At 36.6% G+C, this 20,934-nt stretch overlaps 1 protein-coding gene across 1 annotated transcript in view; it reads right to left on the reverse strand.

Annotated features, from left to right (window-relative positions):
- Positions 1-240: 240 nt before the first annotated feature.
- LOC127656493 (atrial natriuretic peptide receptor 1-like) overlaps positions 241-20,934 on the reverse strand; it is a 65,905-nt gene continuing 45,211 nt past the window's right edge. The window contains exons 7-23 of the mRNA XM_052144841.1: positions 19,497-19,591; positions 17,718-17,853; positions 17,554-17,638; positions 17,266-17,386; positions 15,612-15,686; positions 15,374-15,451; positions 15,101-15,205; positions 13,386-13,457; positions 13,027-13,186; positions 12,349-12,504; positions 8,456-8,624; positions 7,961-8,107; positions 7,662-7,785; positions 7,490-7,558; positions 6,050-6,224; positions 4,549-4,647; positions 241-2,563 (exon numbers count right to left, since the gene is read on the reverse strand). Of these exons, the coding sequence (XP_052000801.1) occupies positions 2,415-2,563; positions 4,549-4,647; positions 6,050-6,224; positions 7,490-7,558; positions 7,662-7,785; positions 7,961-8,107; positions 8,456-8,624; positions 12,349-12,504; positions 13,027-13,186; positions 13,386-13,457; positions 15,101-15,205; positions 15,374-15,451; positions 15,612-15,686; positions 17,266-17,386; positions 17,554-17,638; positions 17,718-17,853; positions 19,497-19,591 (2,015 nt within the window). The 3' untranslated portion in view covers positions 241-2,414. The remainder of the gene's footprint in view (positions 2,564-4,548; positions 4,648-6,049; positions 6,225-7,489; positions 7,559-7,661; positions 7,786-7,960; positions 8,108-8,455; positions 8,625-12,348; positions 12,505-13,026; positions 13,187-13,385; positions 13,458-15,100; positions 15,206-15,373; positions 15,452-15,611; positions 15,687-17,265; positions 17,387-17,553; positions 17,639-17,717; positions 17,854-19,496; positions 19,592-20,934) is intronic.

The raw sequence follows: 20,934 nt of genomic DNA on the forward strand, positions 1-20,934 counted from the left end.
CAAATATTGATTTAGCTTTTTTGTGTGTGTTTACTAGATTTTGTATGACGTTAATTGATAAATGAAAACTATTTATGGCATTATTTTTGAATTTTTTTTCACAAGTGCCTTAAACGTTTGCACAGTGCTGTAAATGTCCTATTTTAGAGAAAATCTTGAGTAGAAACTGAACTTGGGTCCTTACTTCCACAACAGTACATCTCAATTTTAAATCATTTATTTTTTAATGTCACCATTGCTTATAACACTGTAATGGATGAAGTGAGTGCTACATGGGGTTTATCATATGCAAAAATTATAATATGACATGTAAATAAAAGACTTCACAACATAATATTCAAAATATTTGATGACCCATAGGTAACCTCAGTGTAAAGATCAAATACTTAATAAGTGTGATAACATCAAAGGACAAGTTAATGTGTCTGACAGATTTTAAGAGAGAAATGCTTAACCTTCGCTCTTAATATTTTCAGGGCACTTTTATATGCGCATGAGAATAATGATCTAACTCATCAGAGAGAATCAAGTGAGGATGTATAAAAAGTCATTGAAGTGTCAGGCACGTAATTATGCAGAACAGGTAGGTAAGAAATTAATAGATTACTTTCACTGTAAAAAATTATATTGCAATTCATTCAGCTAATGTATTTTTTGAGTAACAGATACGAATTACTGAATTACTTTGTATAAATAAAAACGCATGTTAGACCAGAATTCCCCAAATGTTGTCCCAACTAGCCTAAAAGAGTTGTCTGAACGAACTAAACTGTTATTGTTGTTTTTTGTTGCCACTATAAGTCAGTTGTTGTGTGCTGATGTTAGGAGCTCATCTTTAAACTTATTGAGGTTTGTTGATTTTCACCGTTATTGAGGTTTGTGTGTTTCTGTCAAACAATTGTAAGTACTTGCCTTGCAAGCCATTCCTTTCTTCAAACGCAAATATTGCAGTTCACATCATGTAAAAGTCAATTAAAACCAAACATAAATTTCAAATTTTGACAAAATGAAAGTTATTAAAATAATTAAAATAATTTTTGCATTTAGTTAACAAACAAATGTTTCTGAGGACAATTATTTAGACAGTTGTTGAGAAATCAAAAATCTTACTGCATCATGTTGTCTGGATATTTTACGTTTTCTCAACAATCCTTTTTTCACACTGAGGATTCAAAACTTGATTGCAGAGTTGGAAATGAATGTAAGGTTCTGTGTGGATGTTCTGCATTATAATCTTAATCGTTCAGGGGCAGTAACTGCTTAGCTGGTTCATAATGACTGGTTCCATGTGCCAGATGTTAACAGCTTCATTATTACCCCAAAACACTATCCTGAGAAATATAAGTATACAGCATGCTCACATTAGACTGACCATAACACATGAGAAATACACAGAAAGAAAAAAAAAATGTTCCTGCAGGGACAGTAACACATTGAAGCAAGTGTAATGACAAATAGTTCAAAGCAAACTTACATAAATTATTTTTGATATAAAATCAAACATGTGTCAATCATTCGAAAACATAATGTCACAGCTAAGCGAAAGAAATTTCCTTTTTCCTATTTTAGAGCGGCAAAATAGTCCCCTTCAAAGGATCTAAAATTAAACTGAGCTGTATTGATTTGTAAGAAGGTTCCATTTATTTTATTTATATGCTATGTGTCCTAAAGCTGTTGTAGGTCTGCATGGCTCACAAAACTAAGGAATCAATCATACCACAAAACAATCAATAACAAACTGTCTCTCGAAACTAAAACACCCTCAATCATTCACCATGATTTGGCAGACAGGTCCATTAGAGAAGATAAACTAATATCTCTGAATACATATGCATGCAAGTGTTTGATCTGTCATAACAGAAATTAAGGCAGGATGAAAAACGATTTGGAATAGGAGTTATACTGTACATTTACAATATGATTATAAAAAAACAAACAAACAAGGTACATACATTTTATTTTCAACCCATATGAAGCAGACCAACAAAAGCAAAGGGATTTTTTTTTAATCCCAGTAATAACTCAAAATAAATAATGTCTCAAGTGACACCCTCAAATGTTCTTATTAGGCAGGCAATAACATTTAAATAAATACAATTTAATACTTCTACCTGTCCACTAGGGGTCAATTTTGAAACACACACTCTCTCACCTTCACTCAATTGATTTACATCTGCAATAACAACTTGTGTTGAATGGTGATAACATCTTACAGAAAGAAAAGAAAATCCACCTTGAAGTCCATATATTCAAAGGTCAGACTTCGCCTCCGACAGTGCTGTACACAGTAATGTTCGTCTGCACTGGGCAAATTGAACTTGCCATAAACAGTCTTGAAGGTTTCCATGTGGATGCAACTGACTACAGTCAATGTGTCTTGGCTTATCCTGTGGAGCTATTTGCTCTTATTCCCCTTATTCACTGATCTTGCTCTCCCCAAGAAGCCAATAGGTCCTCATCTTCCCTTTTCCCTTCATCTCAACATCTCCTCTCAGCTCCAGCTGGAAGCAGTTGAACTCCTGTAGCACATCTCGAGTGGCTGACGACACATGAATCTTTAGCGCTGCAGGATAACAGTGTATTAATAATTACAGTGGGTTACCGTTAAAAAAACAAATTAGTTCCCTTTAGCTCATTCAACTGAGCACAACTGGCTTGACTAGCGTGTGATGCCACACATGATTTACTCGTGTAGTTTCCACACTCATCAGGTATATTAGCTTTAATGAGAAGAGCCAGTAAATTACCTTGGCATTCAAACTATTTCTCCTTGCACACAGTTTAGCAGGGTGCTAATACTGATAATGCCTGTAAGGGCTACAATGTCTGTACAGCCCATGAGTACAATGAGAAGGGTGCTGTACAACCCTGCAGTACAAAGGTTGAGGGAAGATTGTGACAGTCAAAGCTGAGCATGTATTCTAATCCTCTCCCTGGAGGAATAAATTAGCAACCTTTAAAATGAATAGCTTTTCTGAGTGCAATTTGTTGTAGCAATTTGCTTTGCTTTTGTCATGTGTTATCTAAACCAGGCTGATATTTCTCATTTATCTGACAGCGTCTACGTGAAGAAGGGGGTGGTTGGGGAAAACAATTAAATTTGAATGACAATGTTTGAATGACAATGACTATTCTTTTGTTTAGGTTTTGTGAATCATTGTGAATTTCATTATGGAAAATTGGTGCTTAGGTAAAACAAACCCTACATAAAGATTTCTGTTTAGATATTGAGGCAGAGATTAATTATATGAGAAAAAATGTACATAGTTAGGAATATTTTTTTTTTTAGAAAAATGTTTTACAGGTTTACTCTCAATTAGTATGTTTTAAAGGGATAATGCTCCCAAAAAGGACAATTCTCTCATCATTTACTCAAATTAACACCATCCCAGATGTGTGACTTCCTTTCTTCTGCAGAACACAAATAAATATTTTTAGAAGAAGTGAAAGTCAATGCAAGTGAATAGTGACCAGACCGCTGAAGCTCCAAAAATCACATAAAGGCCGCATAAAAATAATCCATATAACTTCAGTGGTTTAATAAATGTCTTCATAATCAATGCCATTACATTGGGTGAGAAACAGATCAATATTTCAATCGTTATTTACTTTAAATCTCCACTTTCAGAATGTGAACATTGATCTGTTCCTCACCCACACACATAATTTCGCATCTGAAAACAGATTTAATCACTGGGGTCATATATATTACTTCTATGCATTAGCTTAATGTGATTTTTGGAGCTTACATTTACATTTTACATTTATATTTATGCATTTGGCAGAGGCTTTTATCCAAAGCGACTTACAATGCACTTATTACAGGGACAATCCCCCCGGAGCAACCTACAGTTAAGTGCCTTGCTCAAGGACACAATGGTGGTGTCTGTGGGGATCAAACCAGCGACCTTCTGATAAACAGTTATGTGCTTTAGCACACTACGCCACCACCACTCTGCCTGGTCTGGTCACCATTCACTTGCATTGTACGGACCTACAGAGCTGAAATACTCTTCTAAAAATCTTTGTTTGTGTTCTGCAGAAGAAAGAAAGTCATAACCATCTGGGATGTAATGAGGTAAATGATGAGATCATTTTTAATTTTAGGTGAACTATCCCTTTAAGTATAGTTTAGTGTGGTAATCAGTAAATAATCAGTGCACTTATGAACTGTGATGTTAGAAAAATTTGTTTGGTTATTTCTATTTTGTACATTACAAATCTATTGTAGAACCATATACAGAGTGATCCCTCTGTGCCTGTTTCACACTCTCTGTATACACTGTAAAAGTGGTATTCTGCAATTGTTACCTGAAGGAGATATCTCCACCTAATCTAACACTTAAAAATTAGTTTTGTTGGTATAACCTAATATTTTCAGGCAACTTCAGAGGTTAAATAATAATTTGGGTTTGGATAAAACCATTTAATTTAGATGTTACCACATGAAGCACATTGTTTAGGTATTTTGTTTTTTGGACTACTACAGCTAGTTAGGAACAGAGGTTGAAATTCTGTGGGATTGGGAACAGTTAATAAAGTCCTTACGTTCTCCATTTGACTCCATCCGAGAGGATGTGTTCACTGTATCTCCAAAAAGACAATACCGAGGCATCTTTAGCCCAACTACGCCTGCACAGACAGGGCCTAAAACACACACATACACGAGAATGCTGTTAAAGTTTGTCTGTAATGGTAGAGGTTAGTTTATAATTTAACACAATTTATTATGCGTTACCCATCAATATGTTAAAGGCAGGGGTGGATTATGACTAGAAAGGGCCCTGGGGTCAATTTTATTTTAGGGCCCCTCAGTCCAATTATCTTTTAATGTTGCAGTCTACATTCATTGATTTAAGTCTCTTTAAAAACCTGTTCTGTTATTTACAGATTAATTCAAACACACAGCACAGATTTGGAAGACTACAACTACTACAAAATACTACAAATTATGCATACAGAATGAAGATCTTTACAGGGACCATAATACATTTCAAAATACTTTAACTTCATTAAATATGTTAAATATTGATGAATTTAACAAATATAGTAGGTTCCTAGAGTATGCAAGGGTTAGGTGAAATTCGGCAAAGAGTTCCGGCAGTTCTGGCTTGCGCTGCTATATCTTTTTAAATCATCTGAATGATGGGGTGTGTTCTATACAGAACGATCATCCCTACACCCTATAGCCTTCAAAGACTTTTCCCTCCATTGTGAGAGCTTTGAAGGGCTGAAAAGTGTGGGACTCAAAAATAATTGTAATTTTGGGGGAATTCTTTTTCAAACGATCCCACAACTTGGATAACATTATTACTCTTCCATCGAAAAGCCCTGCGAAGGCATCATTTAAGCCTTTTCAAAGTGTCCAAAACCCCTAGACTACATTACACTGACAGAATGTTAAAATGAGTTAAAACTTACATGAGTTAAAAGTAAAAGACTGTAAAACCTTTAAAAATTTCTAACTTCAACATTTCAAACTATTTTAAACTTTCAGACAAGGTTTTCAGATCAACATTATAGTTTGTCTCAACAAATTTTACATAATATCGTTTAATCAGTACTTTTGAACCATACAAAGTAAAATATCAAATTTTTTTTTCGCAACCACCTAAACCACCTAAAGAGTTATTTTCTGTAATATCTCATACACATCATGATGATATAGAGGGCTTTATAAAGTAATATATCAAATATGATACATGTGGTGTTATAAGGTTAAAGAGTTGCTTAAAAGATGTAATTAGATACAGGACGGCAAAAGGGTCCTATGACAATCACAGGGCGCTGTAGAGGTGGCCTTGAATAAGCTGTTGGGCCCTCATATTTAAGCATAAATAAACATTTGTTTTCAAAGTTGTTGGGCCACGAGACCTCAGCCCAGGCCCCTGGTAATCAAAGGCCCCTGGGCACTGGCCCCATTGCCCCGGTCCGTAATTCACCTATGGTTCAAGGTCTAATGTAACAAATTTTTCCACTGCAGGCTACAAATGTAGACTGACAAAGCAAATTTTGAAGTGATCATTGCCACTATGGTGGTACCACTTACCACTGTGGATGCCGATTCGTAATTTGAGCTGCTCATCAGGTCGGTGGTGAATCTTAAATGTTTTGACAGCCTCCAACAGAGCTAGGGACATGCGTGCAATCTCACGACCATGCAGTTTCCCGTTTCGTACCGGCAGTCCTGAAACCACCATGTAGGCATCACCTATTGTTTCCACCTATGGGCAAATTAGAAGAAGAAAAAAAACTGTATGAAAATACAAACAAATAAATAAATAATCCATCCATCCATCCATCGTCAACCGCTTATCCTGTGTACAGGGTCGCGGGGGGCTGGAGCCTATCCCAGCTAACATTGGGCGAAAGGCGGGGGACACCCTGGACAGGTCGCCAGTTAAATAAATAATCAAGTTTTTAAAATTGTACATCTTATGAAATATGCACAAATGTGCATATTATAACAAGAACAACATTATGCAGAAAAAAAAAAACTTTTTTATTTTAACAGGATCAACACAAGTAAAAAAAAACACACTGTATACAGCCTACAGGACTATAACCTCATGCGACCCCGCATACACAAGGGGACATTGTATTTTGGCTTTGCTATCCGCAACGCATTATTTAAATTAATTTAAACCGACTGAACTCAGTTAAGGACACTCTGTGCTGTCAGTAAATGGTTACATTTTCAACGCATGAGTCATGTGACAAAACAACATGGCGCCGACCACAGAAGAGTTTGTCTTTGGGAGAAACGGCAACAAAACTACATCTGATAAGATAACAAATTAAGATTTTTACATTAAAACAGACAATGCACAAAAATGTTACCACTGCACCTACTTGTGACCATATGGAATAATAAATAGATGAGTTTAGCATCTGTGCTAATGTGTACTTTAGTGCATTTGTTCCGTAGAAATCCTATATTTACTGTGCCTTATCATATTGAGAATCAATGGGTTCGTCCAAAAAAAAATTCATTTTGTTTTCAGAGGCTTTACATGGAGATGGATAAAAAAGGTGCATTTTGAACTGTTCTGAGACCAGTACAGACAGACAGCACATTGGAGGTTAAGTCATTCACTAAATTGGGAGCAAGGGAGCATCCTATAGCTCTCAGTGCAGCTATGTGCATTCACTCCTAAAATCTGTACAAAAGTTCAGATTCAGGCTGCAGATGATATTTGGGCCACTCAAATTGTTTGGCAGACATGGACAATGATAATCAGCACATAGATTCAGAATGTATCATGTTTAATTTTATTTTAACATGGTTGGCAGTGATTGGATAATGCTGGCCATTAATTTAATCTGAATTGAAAACTAAGTCCACATACCTTGGCATTAATTTGTAGGAAAACTATTTGCTCTAGATTTTTTTTCCTGTTTATTAAGTGCTACTAGTTACAAATCAAAAAGTCACACTCGGCTCTCAGGAGGATAAATATGGGCTTATTTACAGATGAGGTAACAATACCTTGTAAACATCAAAATAGTCTATAATGGCATCAAAGCAAGTGTAGAGATCATTAAGGAGGGTCACGACCTATAGTAGACAAAGAAAAAACATTAGAGTGCTTAAAGTTAAAAAATAAAAAAATAAAAATAAAACCAGAGTTATTCTATGGTTCAGGTGTAGGGTGCTATACCTGCATAGGTGTGCTCTCTGCAGATAGAGCGGTGAAGCCCACAATGTCACTAAAGTAGATGGTGACAGAGTCAAAAGCTTCTGCCTGCACTGTCTCACCCCTCTTTAGCTGTTCTGCCACTGAACTAACATATACAACAGAAATGTTACAGGCACACACACATTATCAATGCTAGTGCAAGTTACAACAGCAAAATACCAAAGAACTTGAGGCCTATGAGAGTTAGCCAATGTGTACACAGTTACAGTTATAAATTAGTATTTCATTAGTGTGTATTCTGTCGGGTACTGTCAACTGACTGAGGGAGGATCTGGTACAGTAATGCTTCAGCCTTGCGTTTCTCCTCCAGGTAGGCTTGAGTTCTGTCCTCCACCAGCTCCTCAAGATTATTAGCATACTGCTCCATGCGAGACAAAAGATTATCCAAGATATTACTTCTGTGCTCCCTGCAACAGAGATAGATGAGAGGCAGAAAGACAGACAAATATGGAGGATGAGAGGTGAGTACGGAGTATAAAACATTAGACTGGCATGAGAAAAGTAGCTCATTTGTTTGAAATCTAATAGAAAATGGGAAATAGATGGACCAGACACAGAATACAGTGATATGGCATAGTGGTTAATGCTTTGGATTTGTAACTGAAAGGTTGTAGGTTTGATGCCATGAGCTATGTAGTAACATTTTGAACTGTCAAGCTGCTTTAGAAAAAAGTGTTGCTAAATGACTTTCTAAATGTGATAGAAATTAAAAAAAAAAAAACAGGATAACAGCAAGAACTAAAAAAGGGTCAGACCTGTTCTGTTTGCGGAGTAATACACTAATGTGGTTGAACTCAGGTCTGTCTGAAGGTTCTTCAGCCCAGCAACGCTGCATCAGCTGGCCAACCTCCTCACTGTGGACCTGAGGGTTCACTGATGGCCGCAAGTATGGCCATTCACCCAGAGCTAATCGATCTACAATCTCTATAAAAGAGACAAAGAGAGAAAGATAACTTTTAACAACACTGCAAAAAAAAAAATTTATTACAAATGTATCATTATAAAATGAGAAATTAAATAACACATTTAGGGAGGTGTATGCTTAGTGCAAATAATAAAATCTGCCAATGGAACAAGCAAAATACACTTACAGTATGTTCAAGATACATTATGTAAAAGCAAGTCCTAGTATATTATACAATTTGGCTTATCAGATAACTTTATCTTTTTTTCAAGGGGTTGTAACATGCCTATTTTTATTATTTTAATATGTTCCTTGAGGTTCACTTGTCATTTTAGTAAAGTGATTTGCACACAAGAAAATCATATATTTGTAAAACATGATTATTTTCCAACATCATTCTGACCCTCTGACAGAAACGCTGTTTTGGTGCTCTCTCTCTTTTAAGACTTGTTGGTAAACGCCCACTGTTCTGATTGGCCCTTTGATCCTTGACTGACCTGCTTTCTTTACTTGCCATCTCACTGCTACTGGCCATGCAGCAGAAGTGAAAAGGTAAAGTAGGTGTTGATGTGTTGTTGTGGAGGCAGTCAGATGCAAATGTCTACCACAGTGTGATTTTTAGTTTCAACAAAATTCTCTTTTTGCAGTGAGGAGAATATTTTGAGTTCTAAATCTTACAGTGTTTTTATAATATGATGACCTCTTATATGTCAAAAGATCAAGGACATTTTTATTCTTCATGTCATGACCCCTTTAAGGATGTTTTAAATATATATATATATTTTTTGTGGTGTAGAACCAAGAGTATCAGCAGTAAGAAGTCCTACAGCATGTCAAAGTGCTTTCTTTAGTCTTTCTTTCTATTATCTGTTGCTTCAGAGTATTTTGTTTGTCTTGTTCTCATGAACTCCCATACTGTTTTATCCCAATGTTTTACCTCTGCCTGATCTATGTCAGCTCTATCCATCTGGCTCTTACTGATCTGTCATGCTGGAAGAAATGTCTGTAGGCTACCACTCTAAAAACACTCTCTTCTCCTGCTGAGGCATTTCATTGACATTTTAGACCATGATGAAACCTCCTGAAAGCTCTTCAAATCCTCAGCTGTCTTTAGTGCTACTTAAAAATTGTGTTTTCCTATGTGTGCTGGTTGATTGGTTGACCAAACACACACTAGGTTGTTTGGTTCACCAGTCCAGAACTGTAATCTTGGCAATCCAATTACCAAGGTGACCAAATGAAGGTGTGCTGGAGGAGATTGATATGATCTCTTCTCCTGTGTAAGTTCTGATTATAGTAATGACCTTCCAGGGGCATTGACACAGACCCTCTATTCATCATATACAAACACATATAAACATACATATATACAGTCCCATATCGTTCTTTTCTGTATTCTCTTTCACTTGATTAAGCCCATGAATAAGATTAGGAAAGCAAGAGAGGGAGACAAAGTGAAAGATACAAGTGAATATTCGTGTATCTGTGTGTGTGTGTGTGTGTGTGTGTGTGTGTGTGTGTGTGTGTGTGTGTGCGTGCGTGCGCGTGTGAGAGAACCGGTGAGCCATTTAGTGTCTCTGAATTGAATATAAAATGACAGTGATATATTCAACTTTTCTTTCAATTTCATTTGATCTCAAATTATAAATGTAGTTACTGGCTGTATCAGGAGCAGAATTGGAAATGTTTTAGAACCTGAATGTTGCATGATTTTACAATTTATGATAATCAGGAACCCAGCATAATCAACTGGAATCAAGAGGCAAAAAGTTTATTTATTCACAAAATAACTAAAAAGTGATTGAATGTAAAGAGCAGATACTGCAAGATGAGCTCTTTAAGTGTTGTTCTCCACAAACAAGAGAAACAAAAACAGGGGACATAGTGTGTGTTTGTGTGTGTGTGTTCAGTGGTGGAAAGATAATGTCAAGAGTGTTCCTCTTCAGACAAACTCAGTGAATTTGGAGTAAAAAGGATGATGGATTGGCAAATTAAGAGTGTACACACTGTGAGAGTGTGTTTTTGTGCATACATAAGTATTTTTTATTTGTGTAGTAAAGAGGGGATGTGTATGTGTGTGAAAGAGAATATGTTTGTATAACTGTATGTTTGCACACCTGTGAATGATGTGTCTGTGTTAGTGTATTTGTTGACTTCTCTGAAGAACCTGATTCATTAGTGTCTTTCATCCCTGTCGATGCCAAGACTCTTAAGGGTAATTTGAGTGAGAGTTTCACTAAGAATGAGTGTGCCAATATTTTAAAGCATTTTGAGAAAAGACAGAAACTGCTGAAAAGACCAGTGGCCAGATTAAGAAAAATAAATTTTTTATTACTATTTTATTTTATTTTATTTTCTAACTTAAAATTATTTTGTAGTCTTAGAATTATTTTACTTTAATATAATTATTATAATAAGTTAAGAATTGTTATAATTTATCCTAAGAACTTTCTTAATATTTTTTTCAGAGGATTTTTGTTGTTGTTGTTTGACTTTATTGTCTGTTCAGATTTACTGGACAGAAATTCATCTTTGACACTGGTATCAAGACATAAAACATAAATGATGGAGCACTCATACAAGAATAAAACAAATTAATACAACATGTACATGTTCACACACCTATAGTACCAGCCTCAATTGAGAATTTGATTTAAAACAGTCACCGCCAATGGAACAAATGATCATTTGTTTTTCTGAATCTGGTCTTCAATCAGCCAAAAAGGGCTCATGTCACCCCACTTTTGATTTCACTGTGTACCTGTAGCTGCCCGCATCAAATTCAAGACTTTGACTCTGGCTTTCAGGACAGCTAACAGAATCACACACTCTTACTTCAATTAACTTCTACAGGTCTATGCTCCAACCCACTATCTGCGATCTATGAATGACCAGCTCCTGGTGGTCGCATCACAAATAGGCTCAAAGTCTATTTCACAATCTATCAATTTCTCTAGTTCCACTGTGGTGGAATGAGCTTCCAATATCCTCATGATCTGCTGATACCATCTCAACATTTAAAAACCAGCTAAACACATTTGTTCTGCAAGCACTTAACTTAATCCACACTAATTACTGAACTTACCTTGCACTTGCTGTACAAAAAATAAAATAAAAAAATTACTGTCTCTTTCTTCTGCGCTAGAACCTATATTACTCCAACCACCTTGAGAGCTTGGCAGTACAACAGAGTAGATGTTGTTGAACTTTGTATGACAAATTGCTTGCTATGCTCCTCATTTGTAAGTTGCTTTTGATAAAAGCGTCTGCTACATGACTAAATGTAAATGAATCCAGCCCCAGCTTTGACCCGCATTAATTGCCATGATGGCCCAAGCTGGTTTATGCAGGTTAGTGCTGGTTTGATGCTAGTCTAGCTTTCTGACACACCACCTTATAGAAACACCAGCACAATAGCATCACATGCTGTGGAAAAGCATTTGTAACATGCTGGTGCTTTTTTCAGCAGGACAGTCTCTTTGAGTTGCACTCAGATAGATCCTGAACTTTAACCCCAAACATTTGCAGACCCCAAATCTCAAAGAAATGCAAATAATTTCAAATGAGCAACACATCAAACCAGTCTCTGCCATTTTTCTTTGTAAATAAAAAAACAGAAGTTTTAGCTTTAAGGTTCAGGGTTTAAGGTCAAACACAGATTTAAGATCAAAGGGCAGATTATGGTTTATGGTAAAGATCTAAATTAATGCATTGCACAAGGGTCAGCAGGATTTGATCTCTGACCTTTGGGGCTGAGCGCATCTCCCTCCAGGTAAAAGACTCCTCTGCGTAGTGCCACCTCCTGGAGGATGATGCCAAAACTATAGACGTCACCTTTCTGCGTGCCGCCAGGAGGAAAGAACTCCAACCTCAACAGCTCAGGAGCCATCCACAGCTTACCTATTCACAAGCATATGCAGATGCACACACATACACACAGATAGGGGACTGAGAGTGAACAGCATGATGGTGACTGAAGTTTGTATCTATGTTTGAAAGTGCACATATGCATGAGTTTAAAGTGGTCATCCAAACAAGTTGTGGAAATCTTTAAGGTGAAGGGTGTAATTTATTCATTGTCATTATTCATTGTTTTCTCCTAACCCAGCTAAATATGTACTGACAACGGTAAGCAAGCCATTTATAGGTTGATTGACCTGAAGCTCTGTGGTGCTTTCAAAACATTACTCTGACAGAGCAACATTGGTTCAACCACTGGCATGGGTTTGGGGTGGGACTACCTGTTTTTCCAACCCCTGGCAGATGTGGGAACTGTTTGGGAACTTGTCCCTTATTTTCCTTATTCCATTTGGTGCTGCAAATAGTGCAGAAATTACACACATCACCTTTAATCATTTGGGTCAATATGACACATTTTTCAATGTGAAGTGATAAAACAGCACAAAAGGTCACGTGACTGACGTGCATAATAAGAGTGGGCATCCTCTGTGTCCGACTCCGTCCTGATGCTGGACAGCCCATAGTCTGTGATCTTAAGCACAAAACGATTGTCCACCACACAGTTAGATGACTTCAGGTTGCCATGGGATACAATCACACTGTTGTGGAGGAAAGCCATGCCCTAAGGAGAGAAAATAATGGCAAGAGAGTGAGAGAGAGAGAGAGAGAGAGAGAGAGAGAGAGAGAGAGAGTGTAAATCGAAAATAAAAGTATGAAAGAGAAAGCGAGAGGCCAGGAATGAAGAAAATTATCACAAGTAATCACACAATAAATAAGGTGCATTTTCATGTAAAATACAGAGAAGTTTGAACACTTTGTACCTTCACTATGTCACTGATCAGAGAATATTTGAACATCCAGTCTAGTGTGATGCTTTCATTTTCCAAGATGTCCTGTACACAGATACAGAAAAATCACATAGATAAGTGAATACATCTAAACATTTATATGTCTTTTTTATCAGGCTGGTAATTTTAGATCCAGCACATTTAAAACATTGACACCATCCATACAAACCACAGCTTCCACAGCCACAATGTACATGCATGCTGCTAATGTGTCTATGACTGTGTGTATCTGAATATATGACTGTAAGTGTGTTTGAGAGAGATTGTGATTGCATAAAGTTGAAGTCAGAAGTGTACATTTCATAAAAACTAATTTTTTACCACTCCACAGATTTAATATTAGCATACTATAGTTTTGGCAAGTTGTTTAGGACATCTACTTTGTGCATGACATGAGTCATTTTTCCATCAATTGTTTACAGACAGATTGTTTCACTTTTAATTGACTATATCACAATTCCAGTGGTCCGAAGTTTACATACACTAAGATAACTGTGCCTTTAAGCAGCTTGGAAAATTCCAGAAAATAATGTCAAGCCTTTAGACAATTAGCCTCTGACATGAGTTGTACTGAATTGGAGGTGTACCTGTGGATGTATTTTAAGGCCTACCTTCAAACTCAGTGCCTCTTTGCTTGATATCATGGGAAAATCAATAGAAATCAGCCAAGACCACAGAAAAATAATTGTGGACCTCCATAATTCTGGTTCATCCTTGGGAGCAATTTCCAATGCCTGAAGGTACCATGTTCATCTGTATAAACAATAATATTCAAGTATAAACACCAATGGTACCATGCAGCCATCGTACGGCTCAGGAAGTGACTTGTGGACACGGACTGGTGCATTTCACAAAATTGATGGCATAACGAGGAAGGAAAATGATGTGGATATATCGAAGCAACATCTCAGACATCAGCAATGAAGTTAAAGCTCGGTCACAAATGGGTCTTCCTAATGGAGAATGACCCCAAGCATACCTCCAAATTTGTGGCAAAATGGCTGAGGGACAACAAAGTCAAGGTATTGGAGTGGCCATCACAAAGTCCTGACCTCAATCTGATAGAAAATTTGTGGGCAGAACTGAAAAAGCATGTGCAAGAAAGGAGGCCTACAAACCTGACTCAGTTAAACCAGTTCTGTCTGGACGAATGGCCAATTTTCAAGTAACTTATTGTGAGAAGCTTGTGGAAGGCTACCCAAAACATTTGACCCAAGTTAAACCATTTAAAGACAATGCTACCAAATACTAACAAAGTGTATGTCTAACTTCTGTGATGAAAGAAATAAAAGTTGAAATAAATAATTCTCTCTACTATTATTCTGGGATTTCACATTCTTAAAATTAAGTAGTGATCCTAACTGACCTAAGACAGGGAAAGTTTTCTATGATTAAATGTCAGGAATTGTGAAAAACTGAGTTTAAATGTATTTGGCTAAGATCTCTGTAATCTTCTGACTTCAACTGTATGTGTGTATATCCTGTGTTTGAGTGAGATTGAATGTTTCACATTCCCCCTGTGAGATTGTGTGTGAGGGTCAGGATTTGCCTATATTATGGTGAACAAAGGTCCCCACAAAAAGAGTAAAACCTTAATTCACCAACAGCACATTGTGTGGTTCAGAATCGTTAGCTCAATATAAAAACTATAGATTGAAATATGTCCCCACCATGCTAGAAAAACAAACCTGCAGACTTCCTCGAGAACAGTATTCTGTGACAATGCAAATATTGGGTGGGTCGATGCAGGCACCAATAAAACGTGTCAAATGCTCATTCTGCACATCTCTCATCTGAAGAACACAAACACAATTTTTTACAGTACATCCTTACAAACATTTAAATAACATTAAAACTTTTACTTGTCAGAGGCTTGTGAATTTGTTTCTAATGATTACAACTAGTCTAGCAGATACTGTAAAACCATTCAGCATAGCAAATGAACCACAGCACAGACTCACATGTTTCAGTTCAAACAACACTTTCCTCGTTAACTCGATGCGCTTTCTGTTGATATATTTAATTGCCACAATGTTGCCCTGGGGAAGAAATAAGTGCATACACAAAAACATGTACGCATGTTTCATGCAGTATAGCCATTTGCATTTTGAAGTTGCAACATGTATGCATGTAAACATTAAACCATGGCAATAGATTGGAATGACATTCAGACGGATCACTTCAGTGTGTGTTCAATACCTTAAAGTAGCCAGTCTTAGCAAACACCTGGAAATTTCCATCACCTGTCAGCAGTGATCCATAGTTTGAGCCTCTCTAGAGATAGCAAGAGTAACCGTGAAGAGTAGTAGATGACTTTTGATAAATTGAAAATGAAATGGAAGAAAGCTGGAGAGGAAAGGACTTGAGAGGATAATTGTACCAAAACCTTTCTAAATGTAAAAGTTCCAAATAATTCTAAAAATGAGATAAAGGTAAATATGGCATGCTGTCCATGATGGTGGGCTTGAGCACGAGAAGCCATACCCCTATTATTATATATATCCTATATATTCTAAAGCCATACCCCTCACCAAATTACTTAACCATATAAAGCCTGACATATTAAATAAGTCAGCTAATTCTTCTTTTTTTAAAACAAAAATGGAGCTATTTTTAAACCTATAGACAAAATCAGAATTTTTTTATGTTGTTGCTTTTTTGAAAACGTGATTTTATTTATATGTGGCTTTAATGGTCATTATTCTCCAAAGACACATGAAATATGTTGTATATGGGATTGCTACTTTTGAAGGGGGGCTAACCACAACCTCCAACCGTTAATATCCATTATTAATAAAAAATTGTATATCCTTTCTTATATGCTAAAATTAGAACTTTTCTGACCCATGATTTATTTATATATTTCTTTGTATTATTATTTTTCTTCTTTATCTTATTTATGTACACATTTTGGTTGGTTTATATATATATTTTTTAACCATTTATATGTATTTAATAATTTATTTATTTTTCTTCTTCTGTACTTGTCTTTATCACTTAGTGATTGTATTCATACATTGTTCAATCTCTGTAATTCTTTACATCTTAGTGAACATTTATATAGAAAGAAATCCACAGTTTAAGCACAATGTGTGGACTTTTCAGATGGTCCCTTACCCACAGTAGGCAAAATTTCCGACTTATATCAATGCTAAATTAGCGATCTGGAGCGATTTCAATGTGAAGCCATCTGACCAGCTTAAATACATGACAAATCACGTCCCGTATTGATTCGATATGGGATGCAACATTTCGTCTTTAAATACAGAACGATCCTGTATTTTACGGGATGGGTGGCAACCCTAATTGTATAGGACATTTGTACTTTTAGCCCATAAATTCCACAGTATAAATCATGGGGTCTCTTAAATGGACTCCCTGGGATTTTCAGAGATAATGTTTGGAAGTTTGGCCATGACAACTTCTCCCCAAAAAAAAACAATTAGTATAATATGCTTTTTAAGCACCAAACACTACACTGACATTAAAAAGGCAAATATTGATTTTGAAATATCAGTAAAAAATGTAAACATAGTTGTTCAGCAAAGAGCAAAAAGACACGTGCATCAGAGTAAAAGTGCAGCCATTGTGGAAATTATATTACAAGTTCTTCTACTTCCAGAAGAGCATGGGCATTTTCACCAGGAGATGGTAAACATTTAATACATTGCATACAACAGGTTTTTCAGCAAAGTATTTATCATGTTGATGATGTAGTGTCTTTAGAAATCATGTATATGGTACGCACTGCGTTATATGGTTAATATAACCTTTATATATGTGTTTTAATGAACATGCTTCCCTGAAAGTACCCCAAAATGTGTGTGTGTGTGTGTGTGTGTGTGTGTGTTACCAAAGAGAGTGTGAGTTTGCTGCCAGTGCTCCTCATGACCTTTTCCAGGTTGTTCATCTGAATGTCCTCCCAAGAGATCCTCCATAACTGAGCAACCAACTCCTTCTCCAGCTTCAGCTTTCTGTAGGCATATATATATATATTTTGTTTTTGTGTGTTTATGACCACATATATGAAGCCATTATGTTTAAGATGTAGCCATATTTTCATATATCAAAAACCATATATTACCATTATAAATGATTAATCAAGTATAAAAGTAACTGAAATATTCTTGCTCGCTCTCACCTGTATACAAACACCATCACAGTGAAGATGATGATGAGGATGAAAAAGATCACAATGGAAATCATCTGGTGCATTGCAATGGTTCCTAAAAAAAGAGTGAAAGAGAGTGTGAAGTATTAAGCAGTTGGACCTTGATAACTCTAGAACAAGTGTTTGATACCCACGTGCATGACAGGCAGGGTTGTCATTCTTAAACCCACATATAGGCACATCCAAAGGGATGTCACCACCTGGCCACTGAATGGTCATCCCTGGCTGAATCTTCATCTTTTTCTGAGTGCCATTATATGCTGCCACAATCTGCACCACAAAACAAAAAGTAAAGATAAGAGGACAAACATTCACAACAGTGTCCAATTAAATTCTAAACCAGCCAGTTTGATCCCAGGGGTCAAGGTTTGGCTGATTAGCATGATCCAGTTAGACCATAACTACATAAGATTTAGGCAAAATGCTTTCTCTATTGACAGACACTTAAAAGTAGCTGTGTTTTCTGTGTTGGTTTTTTTTTGTTTGTTTGTTTGTTTGTTTTTTATGTTAATTTGACTTCAAATTTGATGTCAAAGCTTAGGATAGCTACTAGTGAAGGGATTGAAACTGTGAGCATTCTTGCGGTGCCAACAGCCAATCAGTGTTGTCATTGGCATTATTTTCCTGTAGCTTCTTATGTAACACTAAAGTATTTAGTCACATGGCATTTATAGCTCAGGTAATTGTCCTAAAAAAACTGTATGGGAGAATTCATGTGCCATCTGAGCAACTACTATTGAGATAAATGGGAATATGAACTGATAGCTTTCTCAAGGTATTACAGACATATTTGGTTTTATCCATATTTCTATTCTATGATGAATTAAATTCTAAAAGTGTAAATGAAAGCTGCAGTGATAAATGTTAGGCCTTCTGCAAGATCTTAACTGGCAAAAGCAAAACAGAAAACGGAAGTGGAGAATTAACTGCAGCAGTGACAGGCAAGAATGTTGACAATCGCCATAGTTAAGGGAAAAAAACACAAGCTTGATGGAGGACAAACTTCATTCAGAGACCAGCTGAGATCTTTATTATCTATTCAGCATTAAAGTTCATGCTCATGCACGCATACAAAAAACACCCCCCTGACTCAATATGTTTCCTATAATTAACTTTCCTACAGCTTGGCCTCCCAATTACCAATCAAGTGTCTTTCAGAAAGAAATGTTGTGTGTACATGTGCATGTGTGTGTGTAAATGTGTGTGCTTGCTCTGATTTTAAATTTATGCTACCAGTATGCCACTTGCAAGACTGTTGTAAGATTCAGGTGTTATATTATATTTAATGAATGCTTAACTGTTTGGATGACACACACACAAACACACACACACACACACCTTCAGCGGTATAAAAGTCAGATGGCATTTTATTCACATATAATTGAAAGTAGGTAACGGTATTAAGAAACAGACAAATTACAAAGTTGTGTATGTGGGGGTCAGGCTTTGCCAAGATCTGTGGGGAAAAGCCAACTGTCCCCACAAGGAAAACAGCTCAATAAACATAAAAAATATCCCAATGAAAATGTAAAATGCAGAAAAGTTTGTGAGGATTCAATTTAAAGTTAGTAGATAGAAAAGATCATTATCTCAGTATTAAAATACAGACAATGGAGAAAGTCAATGGAAAGTCCCACAATGATAGAAAACAAACATGTTAATGTTAATGGAAATGTGACGGTGTAACATCTTGAAATGTTTGTGACTTGTGTGGACATTTTCAGTAGTCCTTACTAGTTATAAAGACTCACAAAGCCAAATCAGACCAGATCATATTTTGCAAAATGTAAGGGTTAGGTTAAGGTATAGAAAATGTAATTAACTCTGTATAAAAAACCATTGCGTCTATGAGATGTCCTCACTAATGTAGTGAAACAAACATTTATATGTGTGCATTTGTGAATATCACTGACCTGAAAGTTGCCATTTTTGGTATCAGTCATGTCCCACAAGGCAAAATCAGTCTCTCTGTCTCCATTTTCATCAATTTGCACCAGACCAGTGACACCTGGAGAAAACAAGAGAAAGGGATTGTTACAGACCTCACTAAATCAAATTCACATCCAAACACCAAAAACATTAGCTGTGATAAAGTGCATTACAGATTTGGTACATGAGCTACCTTAGTGTAACATATCAATGAGTTTTTTTCCTTCCATTTTCTCCCAATTTGGAATGCCCCATTCCCACTAATTAGTAGGTCCTCGTGGTGGTGTGGTTACTCACCTCAATCCGGGTGGTGGAGGACAAGTCTCAGTTGCCTCTGCTTCTGAGACCATTAATCCACGCATCTTATCATGTGGCTCATTGTGCATGACACTGCAGAGACTCTGCATGTGGAGGCTAATGCTACTCTCTGCGATTCACACACAACTTACAATGTGCACCATTGAGAGTGAGAACCACTAATCACGACCACAAGGAGATTATCTCATATGACTCTACACTCCCTAGCAACTGGGCCAATTTGGTTGCTTAGGAGAACTGGCTGGAGTCACTCAGCACACCCTGGATTCGTACACACGACTCCAGGGGTGGTAGTCAGCGTCAATACTCGCTGAGCTACCCAGGCCCACTAGTTTTGTCATGTTAACTTTATGTTGGTTTAAAACTAAAGCTCAACTGTGTAATTGAAATATGCAGATTGCAGAATGCAGATTATATAATACGTAAGACATTCATAGATTGATTTTCCTGAAAAGTTTAAAAACTGTGCAATATCATTGCACTGATTGTTTGAGTATTCTCGCCAATCGCACGAGTTTGGGGCAGGACTATCTGTTTTTTAGGCCAATGGCAGATGGAAAGAATGTTTATTTAATTATTCTTATATTTCTATTTGGTGACATTAGTGGCATAGAAATAAGTTTGAAAACCCTGCTGAAATGTCTAAATGAGTTATACATATCAATCACTGCACCACATTAGGAGTAACCATAACAATATAATCACGAAAATCACTAACGCATTGCACATCACATAAATATTGTATGTATTGGAAAGTTTGATAAAATCTGATTGGTTCTCTTAAAGTTGTGCCCAGCGGTCCCATCTCCCGATGAGGGTCAGGTAATTTCCTGTGGAGGAAATCACCTCTGTAAATGGGCTACAGAGCCAAGCAGAGGAACCACACAGTGGCATTTAGACTGATATGAAAAGCTTAATTGTTATCAACCTAGAAATGTCAAAGTCATACTGGACAGAGAGAGAGAGAGAGAGAGAGAGAGAAAGAGAGAGACTTCACATTTCAATGAAATGAGGATGTGTTTAATACATGAGTTATATATGGACACAAAGAACAGTTATTAAACCATGATCAGCAATTCCCATCCTGTGCAAATTATATTCACA

Source organism: Xyrauchen texanus, chromosome 15 (assembly GCF_025860055.1).
Source record: "Xyrauchen texanus isolate HMW12.3.18 chromosome 15, RBS_HiC_50CHRs, whole genome shotgun sequence".
Classification (NCBI taxonomy): Eukaryota; Metazoa; Chordata; class Actinopteri; order Cypriniformes; family Catostomidae; genus Xyrauchen; species Xyrauchen texanus.